Here is a 16123-nt window from a genome sequence, read left to right as displayed (position 1 = left end):
ATGTAGGTCTTTCAAGACCAGTGTTATGTGGTCTCGGCGGCCGCCCCCAGTCACCAGTCTAGCTGCCGCATTCTGGATTAGTTGTAGTTTCTGGGTTACCTTCAAAGGTAGCCCCACGTAGAGCGCATTGCAGTAGTCCAAGCGGGAGATAACCAGAGCATGCACCACTCTGGCAAGACAGTCCGCGGGCGGGCAGGGTCTCAGCCTGCGTACCAAATGGAGCTGGCAGGCAGCCGCCCTGGACACAGAATTAACCTGCGCCTTCAAGGACCGCTGTGAGTCCCTCACGCATGGCACTGGGCCCTGCCTAACTCAGCCTGTGTTTACAGGACCAGCCAGGGGAGATGACGTGGGGAGGAGCTTTCCCTGCAGCCGCAGCTTACGGTTGAACACCACGTTGTTGTCCTTGAACTCCTTCCACTGCTGGTACCATTTGGAGTCCTTGTGGAGTACAACGCCCATCGCCTCCCTGGAAGAAGAGGAGGAGCCAATGAAGGGGAGGGAGGAATAAAAAATAATGTTTTTTCTTATTTTTTAAATTTCCATGCCGCCCTACACCTGCAGGTCTCAGTGCGGTTCGTAGCAGCATAAAAGCACAATGTAAAAGCACACCATGCATAGCAAAAATAAAAAAAAGCAGAGCAACCCAATAATCCCTTCCTTACTCCCAGCACATTTTAAAAGGGGTATCGGATGTCAATCCGCCTGGTTAAAAAGGAATGCTTTTGCCTGGTGCCTTAAAGTGTATATCCTGCCAACCTACCAGTTTGAAAGCATGTAAAAGTGCAAGTAGATAAATAGGTACCACTCTGGCGGGAAGGTAAATGGCGTTTCCGTGCGCTGCTCTGGTTCGCCAGAAGCGGCTTAGTCCTGCTGGCCACATGACCCGGAAGCTGTACGCCGGCTCCCTCGGCCAATAAAGCGAGATGAGCGCCGCAACCCCGGAGTCGGTCACGACTGGACCTAATAGTCACGGGTGCCTTTACCTTTATCTTTAAAAGTGTATTATGAAGGCACCAGGTGTGCCTCCCCGGGGAGCGAATTTCACAGACAGGGAGCCACCACATAAAAGACCCTGTTCTTGTGTTGCTGCCCTCCAGACCTCTCAATGAGGAGGCACACGGAGCAGGGCCCCTTACGATGATTGCAGGGTCTGTGTAGGTTCACAATATGTATTTTGTGTTTTAATATTGTGATTTTTATGCTGTGAACCTGAGCCAGAGAGTGGACCTGGGGCTTTCTCTGCGCAAAGCACTTGAGCTTCTCCCCACCCCGAGAGGAGCTGCTTTTCAATAATAATAAAATAATAATAATAATAATAATAATAATAATAATAATAATAATAATAATTTATTATTTGTATCCCGCCCATCTGGCTGGGTTTCCCCAGCCACTCTAGGTGGCTTCCACAAATACCAAAAATACACTAATTTGTCATACATTAAAAACTTCCCTGAACAGGGCTGCCTTAAGATGTCTTCTGAATGTCAGGTAGTTGTTTATCTCTTTGACATCTGATGGGAGGGCGTTCCACAGGGCGGGCGCCACTACCCAGAAGGCCCTCTGCCTGGTTCCCTGTAGCTTTGCTTCTCACAATGAGGGAACCGCCAGAAGGCCTTCGGCGCTGGACCTCAGCGTCCGGGCAGAACGATGGGGGTGGAGATGCTCCTTCAACAAGTCACAGCCCCCATCCATCTGTTTCAGCCTTGCCTACCACGACCAGCAGCAGCCGTAACAAAGGGGCTCCTAGCAAAGACCGTGTCAGAGCGATCCTAGGGACCAGAGCTTGCCCCCAATCTCCATCTGGGCTCCATTGACCCCCGCCCTCTACTGCACGCTGCCGGGCCTCCGCCTTCAGGGAAGAAACTGCCAGTGCCCAGACACCCCTGCAATCCGCACCCCCCTTCCCAGCCACCACTCACTCGTTGGCTTCAAATATCCTCTCTTCCTTCAGCCTCTCGCCAGCAAATTCCGTCCGCTTCCGGAGCCTCTCCGGCCGCTTATAAGGCCCCGTTTGGCCCAGGACACTCTCGTCGATCTCTTTCTTGACCGTCTCCACGCCCTGGAAGAGCAAGAGGCGGTTACAGCGGAGAGGGCAGGAGTCCCGCAGACTCTGAGAGTGACTGGACAGATAACACCTGAGTTGACAAACCCAGCCCTGGAGGGTGCATTTGTCCATCCCACAACCGCCCTGGTGTTTCACTGTGTGGCCCGAAAAAGCCCTTTTCTGCTTTGGTTGGCTTTAAAAAAATTAGATAGATCTGCATTTCTTTTCTTCTTCTTTTTAAATGATGGTTATTGATTTTTGCACAAATTTTCCAACTCCAAAACCACGCAACAAATCTTTGGCTATCACAGCCTAAGACTTCCTTCAACCCCTTCTAATGGTTTTCTAAATTTCTCTCTAATTTTGCATTTTATTGCTATGCTTATTGCAGTGAACGCTCGGGTTGCAAACGTGATCCGTGCGGGAGGCCCAACACTAAAAAGCAAATATGCCTCTGTGTGATGTCTGCTAAAAGAGCGTTCCACAGGGGGAAACGGAAGGTACTGTCTGTGGTGTAGGACAGCCAAGCCTCTCTGTAAGGGGGACAATTAACTCTGCTCTACAACTAATCCAGAATGCGGCAGCTAGACTGGTGACTTGAGGCAGCCGCCGGGACCACATAAAGGATCTTTGCTGGCTCCCAGTACATTTCAGAGCCCAATTTACAGTGTTGGTGCTGACATTTAAAGCCCTAAACGGCCCAGACCCTGTACCTGAAGAAGCGTCTCCACCCCCATCATTTAGCCTAGACACTGAGGTCCACCTCCAAGGGTCTTCTGGTAGTTCCCTCCCTGCGAGAAGCAAGGTTACAGGGAACCAGGCAGAGGGCCTTCTCAGTGGTGGCAACCTCACTGTGGAACACCCTCCCATCAGATGTCAAGGAAATAAACAACTGTCTGACTTTTAGAAGACACCTGAAGGCAACCCTGTTTAGGGAAGGTTTTAATGTTTGACGCTTTATCGTATTTTTTATATTCTGTTGGGAGCCATTATTATTCCAGGAGCGAGTCTGCAGGCTCCAAGTTTAGGGACAGACATCTGAAGGCAGCACAGTTTAGGGACGTTTTATCGTGTTTATAATATTCTGTTGAGAGCTGCCCAGAGTGGCTGGGGAAACCCAGCCATATGGGCGGGAAATAAGTAAGTAAGTAAGTACAGTGGCGCCTCGCAAGACGAAAAGAATCCGTTCCGCGATTCTCTTCGTCTAGCGGTTTTTTCGTCTTGCGAAGCAAGCCCATTGACAGCTTAGCGGATTAGCGCTATTAGCGGTCTAGCGGCTTTTAGCGATCAGCTAAGAAGCAGCTTATCAGCGGATCAGCTGATAAGTGGCTTAGCGGCTTAGGAAAAGGGCGGAAAAAGCGGAAAAAACCCCGCGGGAACTCGCAAGATTTTTTCGTCTTGCGAAGCAACCCCATAGAGAAATTTGTTTAGCGAAGCGCCTCCAAAACGGAAAACCCTTTCGTCTAGTGGGTTTTCCGTCTTGCGAGGCGTTCGTCTTGCGGGGCACCACTGTAAGGCCTCTTCACCTGGAGGAATGCCCCCATGCAGAGTGGATATTTTTGTGGGGGGTATGGATGGAATGGGGCTGAGGCCACTGCTGATTCTGTCCCCCTCCCCGCAGGGTTCTTTGAAATAAAAATGAAAATGAAAGCAGGACCTGCCTAAAAAACGGCCTGCTGTGTGAATGCAGGGAGCAATTTACTGCATTTTTCGCTCCATAAGATGCACCCGACCACAAGACGCACCTAGCTTTTAGAGGAGGAAAACAAGAAAAAAATTATTCTGAATCAAATGTTGTTGGAAGAGACTTTGCGCAGCTATCCCTGAAGCCAGAACAGCAAGAGGGATTGCTGCGCAGCCTGCATTCGCTCCATAAGACGCACACACATTTCCCCTTACGTTTTAGGAGGGAAAAAGTGTGTCTTATAGAGCGAAAAATACAGTATCTTACAGCAGTCACGGCAGTCACGTTACCCATGCACTAAGCGAGGGTATCTGTTAACACCAGGTATGGATGGCCTTACTTGGGAGTAAGGCGGCAGCCTGCCACAGGGAAATGGCCTTGAACGTACCTGGGAAATGGCCTTGAACGCTGCCGTCCGTCCCAGCTTCTCTCCTCCTCTGGTGACCGATTCCGCGGACTGCTTCGCAGTTTTGGTGGCTTCTTCCATACCTTCCTTTATCTTCCGGCCGATATCGCTCTTACTGACTTCGTCGAAGCTCTGCAGCCAAAGGGAAAGAAGCCCTTAAACGAGGCATGCCCAAAGAGGGGGACACAGGGCCACGAGCCCCATCAAACAGCAGCCTTCACCCTACTAATGATGAGCTCCCAAATATATATATAATTTTCCATCTTCTATATACTAGTACGCCACTGGTATGCAAGACAGAAGAAGAAGAGGAGTTTGGATTTGATATCCCGCTTTATTATTACCCTAAGGAGTCTCAAAGCGGCTAACGATCTCCTTTCCCTTCCTCCCCCACAATCTGTGAGGTGTTCGCAGACAGCTTTCCGGGTCATGTGGCCAGCAGAACTAAATGACTTCTGGTGCAACGGGACACTGTGACAGAAACCAGAGTGCACGGAAACGCCGCTAACCTTCCCGCCGCAGCGGTGCCTATTTATCTACTTCCACCGGTGTGCTTTCGAACTGCTAGGTTGGCAGGAGCTGGGACAGAGCAAAGGGAGCTCACCCCTTCGCGGGGATTCGAACTGCCGACCTTGCGATCGGCAAGCCCAAGAGGCTCAGTGGTTTAGACTACAGAACCACCAGCGTCCTAATGGCCTAATGGGGCAGTTGCGACGCAATTGCGCTCTTCCAGCTCTCCAGACTCTGCTATTAAAGCTTTGCCACTGGACAGGAGGGAGCAAAAGAAGAAGAAGAAGAGTTTGGATTTGATATCCTGCTTTATCACTACTCAAAGGAGTCTCAAAGCGGCTAACAATCTCCTTTCCCTTCCTCCCCCACAACAAACACTCTGTGAGGTGAGTGAGGCTGAGAGACTTCAGAGAAGTGTGACTGGCCCAAGATCACCCAGCAGCTGCATGTGGAGGAGCGGAGACGCAAACCCGGTTCCCCAGATTACGAGTCTACCGCTCTTAACCACTACACCACACTGGCCTCTCTGAGAGGGAATCTGCAATGCCCAGGATCATCTGGGGGACATCATGTGCTTTAAATGCTCACTGGATGCACTTTAAATCATAGCATCCTAGAACTGTAGAGTTGTGAGGGACCCCGAGGGTCATGTAGTCCAACCCCCTGCAATGCAGGAATCTCAACTCAAGAACCCATGGCAAGTGGCCGTCCAGGCTGTGCTGAAAAACCTCCAAGGAAGGAGAGTCGACCGCCTTCCGAGGGTTTTCCTCCCACTGTCAAACAGGCTGAGAGACTTCAGAGAAGTGTGTCTAACCCAAAGTCACACTTTATCACTACCCGAAGGAGTCTCCAAGCGGCTACCAATCTCCTTTCCCTTCCTCCCCCACAACAAACACTCTGTGAGGTGAGTGGGGCTGAGGGACTTCAGAGAAGTGTGACTGGCCCAAGGTCACCCAGAAGCTGCATGTGGAGGAGCGGGGAAGCGAACCCCGTTCACCGGATTACGAGTCCACTGCTCTTAACCACTACCCCACACTGGCTCTCTTTCTATCGCCCACATCATTCTCACAATAGTACTATTATACATTGAAGGTATTATGTCAGTCCTGCTAGTGCCTTGACCTTTTTACAATCCTTCTTTAAATACCACACAGGTAAGTAATTCCAGAAGCACAGGTTATTCACAGGTGTGCCAGTGACAATCGAGCATCAACGAAAGCGAACAAATTTCGCCCCCCTGGGTGAACTGAAAAGAATGGCCACCAGTGAAACAGTTGAACCCAAGTATTACAGCAGCACTCAGACAATACATCTTTCTGCAGCTTAAGCATTAATCATAGTCCCAACGTTTGAGAAATGCAGGCAATGTACAGTGTTCCCAAATACAGTGGTGCCTCGCAAGACGAAAAGAATCCGTTCCGTGAGGCTCTTCGTATAGCGGTTTTTTCGTCTTGCGAAGCAAGCCCATTGACAACTTAGCGGATTAGCACTATTAGCGGTTTAGCGGCTTTTAGCGGATCAGCTGATAAGCGGCTTAGCGGCTTAGGAAAGGGGGGAAAAGGGGGGGGGAACCCGCAGGAACTCGAAAGACATTTCGTCTTGCGAAGCAAGCCCATAGGGAAATTTGTTTTGCGAAGCGCCTCCAAAACGGAAAACCCTTTCGTCTAGCGGGTTTTCCGTCTTGCGAGGCGTTCGTCTTGTGGGGCACCACTGTACACATCACAAAACTAGGCCAGGCAGCATCTGTTTTTCAGCATCGTGATACATCAGCAGCTAAATATCATAATGTACCGATATATCACAATGTCTGAAATTCTAAATTCTGTTAGCACAGCGTTGGCAGGCAAGCAGATTGGAGTGAGATACGCTGTCCTTGCAGAAGCCAGGGATCTGCAACATATCACTAGCTCAGTCTGAAACCAGTACAGTGGTACCTCGGGTTAAGAACTTAATTCGTCCCGGAGGACCATTCTTAACCTGAAATGTACATAACCTGAAGCACCACTTTAGCTAATGGGGCTTCCTGCTGCCTCTGCGCCACCAGAGCATGATTTCTGTTCTCATCCTGAAGCAAAGTTCTTCACCCGAGGTACTATTTCTGGGTTAGCGGAGTCTGTAACCTGAAGCGTATGTAACCTGAAGCGTATGTAAGCACTGAAGCATATGTAACCCGAGGTACCACTGTATTGCAGTTTGACCGTCATACCAGTTTCAGGCAATTAACTGCAATACCGCCCAGCTCTACACAAAACATATTCTGAGCAGCATATGAAAATCACTTGCTTGTGCTCATTTTACTTCAAATGTCAATTTATTCCTCCTGCAATCTGCCACAGCCTTTACAGCCAGCATCCTCAGCTAGCCGGATCCAGCACAGCGCTTGAGCAGCGAGTCGATTTAATATTTGCTTTCTGCTTTTCCCCCAACAACCAATGCTGGGCTCAGAGCGGCTCACAATACCGCCAAACGAACAACAAAAATGCAGCCGCTGCGATACCAAACACGACAGCATAGAAATCAAACAAGAAATCCATTGAAACAATTGCTATGGGTCGTGGTTAGCTCAATAGCATTGCCAGGATAGAGTTGCAGACCCAGATTCAAATCCCCCGCTCTGTTATCAAACTCACGGAGTGATCCTGGGCCTGTTACAGTCTCTTAGCCTAATCTACCTCAGAGGGCTATTGTGAGGATAAAATGGGGGGTGAGGAGAGAGGAACTATGAATGCCACCTTGAGCTTCTCAGAGAAAAAGTGAGATTATCAATGCAATACATTGGTACCTCGGGTTAAGTACTTAATTCGTTCCGGAGGTCCGTACTTAACCTGAAACTGTTCTTAACCTGAAGCACCACTTTAGCTAATGGGGACTCTCGCTGCTGCTGTGCCGTCAAGAGCACAATTTCTGTTCTCATCCTGAAGCAAAGTTCTTAACCTGAAGCACTATTTCTGGGTTAGCGGGGTCTGTAACCTGAAGAATATGTAACCTGAAGCGTATGTAACCCGAGGTACCACTGTAAATGATTACATAAAACCTGAGGCTTGCTGAACTACCAGGTATACTCGGTCCAGTATACCTGAAGGAGCGTCTCCACCCCCCTCGTTCTGCCCGGACACTGAGGTCCAGCGTCGAGGGCCTTCTGGCGGTTCCCTCATTACGAGAAGTGAGGCTACAGGGAACCAGGCAGAGGGCCTTCTCGGTAGCGGTGCCCGCCCTGTGGAACGCCCTCCCATTAGATGTCCAGGAAATAAACAACTACCTGACATTCAAAAGACATCTGAAGGCAGCCCTGTTCAGGGAAGTTTTTAATGTGTGACATCTTAGTGCATTTTTGGTCTTTGTGGAAGCCATCCAGAGTGGCTGGGGAAGCCCAGCCAGATGGGCGGGGTACCAATAAATTATTATCATTATCATTATCATTATCATTATCATTATCATTATCATTATCATTTATCATTTATCATTATCATTATTTTACCAGAAAAAGGTCCATGTGGCTCTAAAACGTTTCAATGAAAACTGAAAATGTAAGTGGCACAGAAATCTGACTAACTGTGGGAGGGGCAGGCAAGTGGGAAGGAAGCAAATGGAGAGTAAGGAAAAGGACACAGCTGATTGGCGGGCACCCTTCACACTCCCAACAATTTCTTGCAGACACTGCCTGCCTTTTCTCATTCCAGCCTTCCTTGTTATCTCCCTTTGATACTTCCCCTCCCCAATCTCTAGGACAGAGAATACGTAGTGAGAAATGCGAAACAAAACCAGGGGCTGAAGAGCTGTAGCCAACTAAGTCCCGTTCAAAAGCAGACCCGTGGAAATGTGTGGACCTCCGTTAGCCATGCCCAATCGTTTCAGTGGGTCTGCTCTGAAATATAAGCAACACCAGACATAACCCTAAATATTGATCCATCATACACGGACACATACTTACGTCTTTGACAGTGTCTGTGATTTCTCCAAATTTCTTTTTAAGGACTTCAGAGGTCTTGACTGTCTCAGACTCTATTGTTTTCTGCAGCGGAAGGCAAAACAGAAGAAAATCAAACTCTCCCTCTTATTATGATCTATTATTATTTTACCATAGCATCCTATGGCTGCTATGGGGGATTGCATTGTGTGTATGTTCTTGTAACGACCAATCAAGATGGATGCCTTCCGTCTCCTTTTTAGGAAAGGTAAAGGGACCCCTGACCATTAGGTCCAGTCGTGACCGACTCTGGGGTTGCAGCGCTCATCTCGCTTTACTGGCCGAGCGAGCCGGCGTACAGCTTCCGGGTCATGTGGCCAGCATGATTAAGCCGCTTCTGGTGAACCAGAGCAGCACACACACGGAAACGCCGTTTACCTTCCCGACAGAGCGGTACCTATTTTTCTACTTGCACTTTGACGTGCTTTTGAACTGCTAGGTGGGCAGGAGCAGGGACTGAGCAACAGGAACTCACCCAATCACTGCGGGGATTCAAACCGCTGACCTTCTGATCGGCAAGTCCTAGGCTCTGTAGTTTAACCCACAGCACCACCCGCGTCCCGGCTCCTTTTTATGTTGTTGTTATTTAATTTGCATTTTGTTTACTTTGAATCATCATCTTTTAGTCATTTCATTTCATTGTACAGTGGTGCCCCGCAAGACGAATGCCTCGCAAGACGAAAAACTCGCTAGACGAAAGAGTTTTCCGTCTTTTGAGGTGCTTCGCAAGACGAATTTCCCTATGGGCTTGCTTCCCTAAACGGCCTCGGTCCAGTATACCTGAAGACCATATAGCACTGGTCCTAAAGGATCTTCACCAGCTTCCAGTTATGTTTCCAAGCACAATCCAAAGTGCTGGTGCTGACCTTGAAAGCCCTAAACGGCCTCAGTCCAGTATACCTGAAGGAGCGTCTCCACCCCCATCGTTCTGCCCGGACGCTGAGGTCCAGCTCCGAGGGCCTTCTGGCGGTTCCATCTCTGTGAGAAGCGAAGTTACAGGGAACCAGGCAGAGGGCCTTCTCGATGGTGGCGCCCGCCCTGTGGAACGCCCTCCCACCAGATGTCAAAGAGAACAACTAATACCAGACTTTTAGAAGACATCTGAAGGCAGCCCTGTTTAGGGAACCTTTTAATGTTTGATGTATTACAGTATTTTAATATTTTTTCGGAAGCTGCCCAGAGTGGCTGGGGAAGCACAGCCAGATGGGCGGGGTATAAATAATATTATATTATTATTATTATTATTATTATTATTATTATTATTATTATTATTATTATTATTTCTCTTTTGCTCTGGTCTGCAACTCCCAGGAAGAGGAAGAGAAACACACCAGAGAAATCAAGCGTCAACTGCATGAAGGAAACAGACTCACATATTTCCGCCTCGCTTCCTGCAGGGCCTCCGACTCTTCCAACTTCTTCGCTTCGTCTCTGAACCTTTTAATACTTTCCTTCATCTCCTTGTTTTTGGCCAGCTCCTGCTTAATATTTTCCACAAAGCCAGAGATAAAACCTTTCCGGCCTCCGGAGGAGGAACATCGAACCTAAAGAGAAGATTTCTGGCGTTAACAGTGTAAAGCAACTTCCTTTTCAAACTGGTCCTTTTATTCAGAACTACGAGGTCTGGAATCTTAATGTTTTCTAAAGGGAAGGGCCATAGCTCAATGGCAGATCGTCTATCTTGCATAAAACAGGTCCTAGATCCAATATCCAGGTAGGAAAGATCCATTGTTTAAAAACCTAGGGAGATGCTGCCAATCAGAGTATTTATTTATTGCTCTTGGGGGAGGGTTCCTCCCTCCCTCCCAGCCTGGCAGTTCTTTTTCTGCAATGCCCAACTCTCAGCAACTGCCTCCACTACAGTTACGCACAAAAAGGTTTGATTTGCAAAGCATACCTGGTGCAGCTCCAATGCAGGTCTGCCGGTTCGATGCACAAGGAAAGCATGGTGCAAGGGGCCTGAGCTTCGTCCGGATACAAGCCATACATTTAAAAGGCATTTCTAGGAGGAGAAAGATAAGGTGCTCTTGTTTAATAGTGCTTGCAAAACAGGCTTGTTGAGGGATGTACAGTGGTGCCTCGCAAGACGAAATTAATCCGTTCCGCGAGTCTCTTCGTCTAGCGGTTTTTTCGTCTTGCGAAGCAAGCCCATTGACAGCTTAGCGGATTAGCGCTATTAGCGGCTTATCGGATAAGCAGATAAGCGGCTTAGCGGCTTACAAAAGGGGGGGGAGGGAAAAAACCCCGCAGGAACTCGCAAGACATTTTCGTCTTGCGAAGCAAGCCCATAGGGAAATTCGTTTTGCGAAGCGCCTCCAAAACGGAAAACCCTTTCGTCTAGCGGGTTTTCCGTCTTGCGAGGCATTCGTCTTGCGGGGCACCACTGTATAGCAAAGAGGCCAAGCCTCCAAACCTCATTACCATCACCTTTCCCTAACAAACAATCAGCCACATGAGACCCAGTAGTTAATTTTTTAAAGGAATAGGTGACAAGGCTGTATTTATCTGCACCTCCAATAAAATAACAACAACAACAACAATAATAATTTATTACTTATACCCTGCCCATCTGGCTGGGTTTCCCCAGCCACTCTGGGCGGCTTCCAACAAGAGATTAAAAAATACATTAAAAATATAGAGGGAGAAAGAGTTCTCATCTTTAACACTGGATGGGTGCGTGTGCTTTTTAAATTATTTTTAAAAAGGCACTCTGAACACGCTCAATGGCATGCTCTTCCTAATGTGTTTTAAATAATACAGACCAGTATTACCTTAATATGGAAGTATTCGGCAAAAGGAATGAGAGGTACTCTGCACATGCTCAGCAGCTCTCCTCCCCTTTGTCAGGGAGCCGAAAGAAAAATCAAGGAAAAGCAAAAGAGAGGGGAACGCAGGGGTCTCTCCCCCCCCCCTCCTCATGGGGCCCGTCAACTGAAAGAGGGTCTGTTCGTTCCTTAGCAGCACCGTCTCAACGGAAGGATGGGAGGGCCCTCTGTACGTGCTCAGGGGCCATGGGGCTGAATCCCTAGCTGGAGTTAAGATTGCCGGAAGAAATATCAACAACCTCAGATATGCAGATGACACCACCTTGATGGCAGAAAAGGAGGAGGAATTAAAGAACCTTTTAATGAGGGTGAAAGGAATGGGCAAAATATGGGTTGAAGCTCAACATCAAAAAAATGAAGATCATGGCCACTGGTCCCATCACCTCCTGGCAAATAGAAAGGGAAGAAATGGAGGCAGTGAGAGATTTTACTTTCTTGGGCTCCATGATCACTGCAGAAGGTGACAGCAGAAATTAAAAGACGCCTGCTTCTTGGGAGAAAAGCAATGACAAACCTGGACAGCATCTTAAAAAGCAGAGACATCACTTTGCCGACAAAGGTCCGTATAGTTACAGCTATGGTTTTCCCAGTAGTGATGTATGGAAGTGAGAGCTGGACCATCAAGAAGGCTGATTGCCAAAGAATGGATGCTTTTGAATTCTGGTGCTGGAGGAGACTCTTGAGAGTCCCATGGACTGCAAGAAGATCAAACCTCTCTATTCTTAAGGAAATCAGCCCTGAGTGCTCACTGGAAGGACAGATCCTGAAGCTGAGGCTCCAAGACTTTGGCCACCTCATGAGAAGAGAAGACTCCCTGGAAAAGACCCTGATGTTGGGAAAGATGGAGGGCACAAGGAGAAGGGGACGACGGAGGACGAGATGGTGGGACAGTGTTCTCGAAGCTGCCAGCATGAGTTTGACCAAACTGCGGGAGGCAGTGGAAGACAGAAGTGCCTGGCGTGCTCTGGTCCAGGGGGTCACGAAGAGGCGGACACGACTAAACGACTCAACAGCGACAACAATGGCAAGGAGGGGGAGGGGAAGGCCATGGATGGGAGGGCGCTCTGCACGTGCTCAGGGGCTATGGGGCTGTAAGTCAAACGAGCACGCGGGACGCAGCAGCAAGGAGGAGGAGCCGCTCTGCACATGCGCAGGGGCACCACCTCCTCCCTCGGCAGCAGAACGGTAGAGCCCTCTGCACGTGCTCAGAGGCACGCTTTCCTTCCAAACGGGGCTTGGGTCAAATTACCAGGCCTTGGCTCGGGGAGGTTGGGGGAAGGAACGTGGGGAGCCCCCCCCAAGACACGCCCCGTCCCCGCTTACCCGGCAACCCCACAGCGCGGCCGCCGCCATCTTTCCAAGAGGGAGGGAAGGAGCGGGTCGACCTTCCCGCCGGCGCCTCCCGATGACGTCAGGGCTTGACAGCGCCGGGCGTCTCAGAGAGCAGCCGCCGCGCAGGCGCGGAGAGGCCCTCGCTCCTCGCTCCCCATTCGGTGTCGCGGTTGCCGCGGCAACGGTCATCCGGGTCTTTCTCGACACGCTCTTCATTGGCTGCCTTGAGGAGCGTTTGCACCCCTCCCCCTCGAGGCGGCGCACAGGATGTGACGTCATTGCAGAAGGTTCGCTTTGGACATGCTCAGGGGCTATATATTTATTCTATTCTATTAATTCTATGATTAATAGAATTTATTATATTATATTATATTATATTATATTATATTATATTATATTATATTATATTATATTATATTATATTAATAATAATTATATAATTATTATATTTTATAACTATATTATTTATATATTGTTATAAATTGTTTATTATATAATTATTAATTGTAATAATAATAATATAATATATTATGTAAGATTATATTAATTCTATTATTGTCGTAAGAGAATCAGGGTCAGAGAGGGGAATAAAGGAAAATGATCTTACCTATATTCAAATATATAGTATTATGCTTGAATATCCTACAAGAATATAAACTGTGCCGTGGACTTCAAAAAACGTATCCTCTGAATGTGCGGTTTACTCTTTGTATCTTTCTCATTTGACTTCAAGAATATATCTAAATGTATCTTTGGTCTAAATGGTGTATCTTTTCCCTGAATGTATGGTGTCTTTTTTTCCTATATGTATCCTTACCTGGAAGAGGGAACACCTACTCCTACCATTTGGAACTAAGGACCTGGGTTTTCAGGTCAGAGGCTAGGACATCAGGTCTGGTTTTCACTTCTACTCCTTTCCTTTTTTTCTTGTTGAAAACAGCATATTCAGGTATTCCAGTTGCTGGTTGTGGTCCTACCCTTTCGTTTATCCCCCCCTTTAGCACATATATTCTCGCAGGAGGAACCGGCTTCATGAGTCACGGTTATAAGCTGATTTATTACAAAACCGACTAAGAATTTCTTTTTAAACAAAGATCTCTGCTTGGAATGTAGGGCTAAGTAGAGACGCTTTGAAGGTGAAGCAAAACTCAGCATCTGAAGAATGTGTGCATGCACATGAAAGCTCATACCAATAACTGACTTATTTGGTCTCCAAGGTTCTACTGGAAGGAATTATTTTGTTTCAACTACAGCAGACCAACATGGCTATCTACCTGTAACTAAAACTCAGCATTCTCCCAGCCCTGAGGCTCGTCCGCATGGAGACTAATCCTGTACATAAGATTTACGTTGTCTGCTTCATGTTGCGTTTGTGATGTTCTATTATGTCATTGTTATTTACTGTTTGTAAGCCGCTTTGCGATTTGTGCGAATGAAAAGCAACAAAGATATATAATTTCTTGTGCTACAAAACAAAGAAATAAAACGGGGGAAAGTACCGTATTTTTCGCACCATAGGACGCACCTTGTTTTAGAGGGGGGAAAACAAGAAAAAAAAATTCTCCCCCTCTCTGCCCAGCGCCCCTTCAGCGAAGTGGCAGGAGGCGCTGCGCAGAGAGGGGGAGAATTTCCCCCCTCTTGTTTTCCTGCTCTAAAACAAGGTGCTGTTCAGGTGGCTACCTTGGAAGCCTGGAGAGCGAGAGGGGTCAGTGTGCACCGACCCCTCTCCCTCTCCAGGCTTCAGGTTCCTTTCGACCTGCTCTTTGGGGCTTGCGGGGGAAGCCCACCACCAGCCCAAAAGAGGTCAGGGAGCAGCGGAAAGGCGCAGCGGAGAGGCTGCTGCCATAGCCACGTGTCACCTCTCCAGCTGGGAGAGGGTCGCGGGGCTATGGCTTCTTTTGCCCCGCGCGCGCTCTCCCGGCTGGAGAGGTGACGCGCGGTTAGAGGCTCCAGCCATAGCCGCGTGTCACCTCTCCAGCCGGGAGAGGGTCGCGGGGGGCTTCTTTAGCCCCGCACACACTCTCCCGGCTGGAGAGGTGATGTGCGGCTAGAGGCTCCTTCCATAGCTGCGCATCACCTCTCCAGCCGGGAGAGGGTCGCGGGGCTATGGCGTCTTTGCTCCATAGGACGCACACACATTTCCCCTTCATTTTTGAAGGGGGAAAAGTGCGTCCTATAGAGCGAAAAATACGGTACATCTTTCACCTCCACTGCTTGAGTTACCCTGAGTTGCTGGGTCATGTTGGTTAGCTATGCTGGTGAATCTTGTCACATTACTGCCTAGATGGGCAGTATGCTCTGATGACCACTGGGTCATAAGAGGGCACACAACTGTTTGTATGTTTCTCCTCCTATTTACTGTTAATGAGACGGGAGTAGTGTTCATTTGAGTTATAATGTCCTGGTAAATGGGATGTTCAGCCAGCCTAGATCAGAAACAAGTTGGTGTACAAGTGGGACCTGCAAGTCAATGTTGCAGGGTGCTGTTCAGGGAGCCAGCCAGCAATGCTTTTTTCCTAGGATAATTCCTCCATGGTATTTCCATTTGCCCAGCCACCCCCAGCCTGGTAAACGGATGTCCTGGTAAATGTATGTTCAGCCAGCCTAGATCAGAAACAAGCAGGCGGGTGCCACTACCGAGAAGGCCCTCTGCCTGGTTCCCTGTAACCTCGCTTCTCGCAGTGAGGGAACTGCCAGAAGGCCCTTGGCGCTGGACCTCAGTGTCTGGGCAGAATGATGGAGGTGGAGACGCTCCTTCAGGTATACTGGACCGAGGCCGTTTAGGGCTTTAAAGGTCAGCACCAACACTTTGAATTGTGCTCGGAAACATACTGGGAGCCAGTGTAGGTCTTTCAGGACCAGAGTTATATGGTCTCGGCGGCCGCTCCCAGTCCCCAGTCTAGCTGCCGCATTCTGGATTAGTTGTAGTTTCCGGGTCACCTTCAAACGTAGCACCACATAGAGCGCAAGAGGTAACCAGAGCATGCAGCACCCTGGCAAGACAGTCTGCGGGCAGGGAGGGTCTCATCCTGCATACCAGATGGATCTGATAAACATTGGAGTGACAAAATGCAACTTGAATGCATTTTTGCAAAATGCCTGTGGAACCGAGCAGGGTTGAGCTGCATTGCGACGCGTCCCCTTTCCGCCCGTCCCGTCCATGTCCCACCCTTGGGGGGGCCCTGCCTTGCCTCGTGAGCAGCAGCACATCTTCGAGCGCAGCCACACGCACACACTGAGAGCACACCGCCCCCAACTCCCAAGCCCACCCCAAGCCATCGGGATAAGGGGGCGAGCTGTGCTTTGCCGGCGGCCTTCCCCCCTTCTCCCTTCATTTTGACAGTCCGGGGGA

At 48.9% G+C, this 16123-nt stretch overlaps 1 protein-coding gene across 1 annotated transcript in view; it reads right to left on the bottom strand.

Moving 5' to 3' along the window:
- TIMM44 (translocase of inner mitochondrial membrane 44) overlaps positions 1-12869 on the bottom strand; it is a 28010-nt gene extending 15141 nt beyond the window's left edge. Inside the window, exons 1-7 of the mRNA XM_081846303.1 lie at positions 12763-12869; positions 10512-10616; positions 9988-10158; positions 8579-8659; positions 4120-4269; positions 1923-2062; positions 384-469 (exon numbers count right to left, since the gene is read on the bottom strand). Of these exons, the coding sequence (XP_081702429.1) occupies positions 384-469; positions 1923-2062; positions 4120-4269; positions 8579-8659; positions 9988-10158; positions 10512-10616; positions 12763-12792 (763 nt within the window). The 5' untranslated portion in view covers positions 12793-12869. The remainder of the gene's footprint in view (positions 1-383; positions 470-1922; positions 2063-4119; positions 4270-8578; positions 8660-9987; positions 10159-10511; positions 10617-12762) is intronic.
- Positions 12870-16123: the final 3254 nt, after the last annotated feature.

Source organism: Podarcis erhardii, assembly GCF_964252035.2.
Source record: "Podarcis erhardii genome assembly, chromosome: 18".
NCBI classification, from domain to species: Eukaryota; Metazoa; Chordata; class Lepidosauria; order Squamata; family Lacertidae; genus Podarcis; species Podarcis erhardii.
Note: the sequence above shows the minus strand (reverse complement) of the source record. Positions and strands in the feature narration are given on the sequence as shown.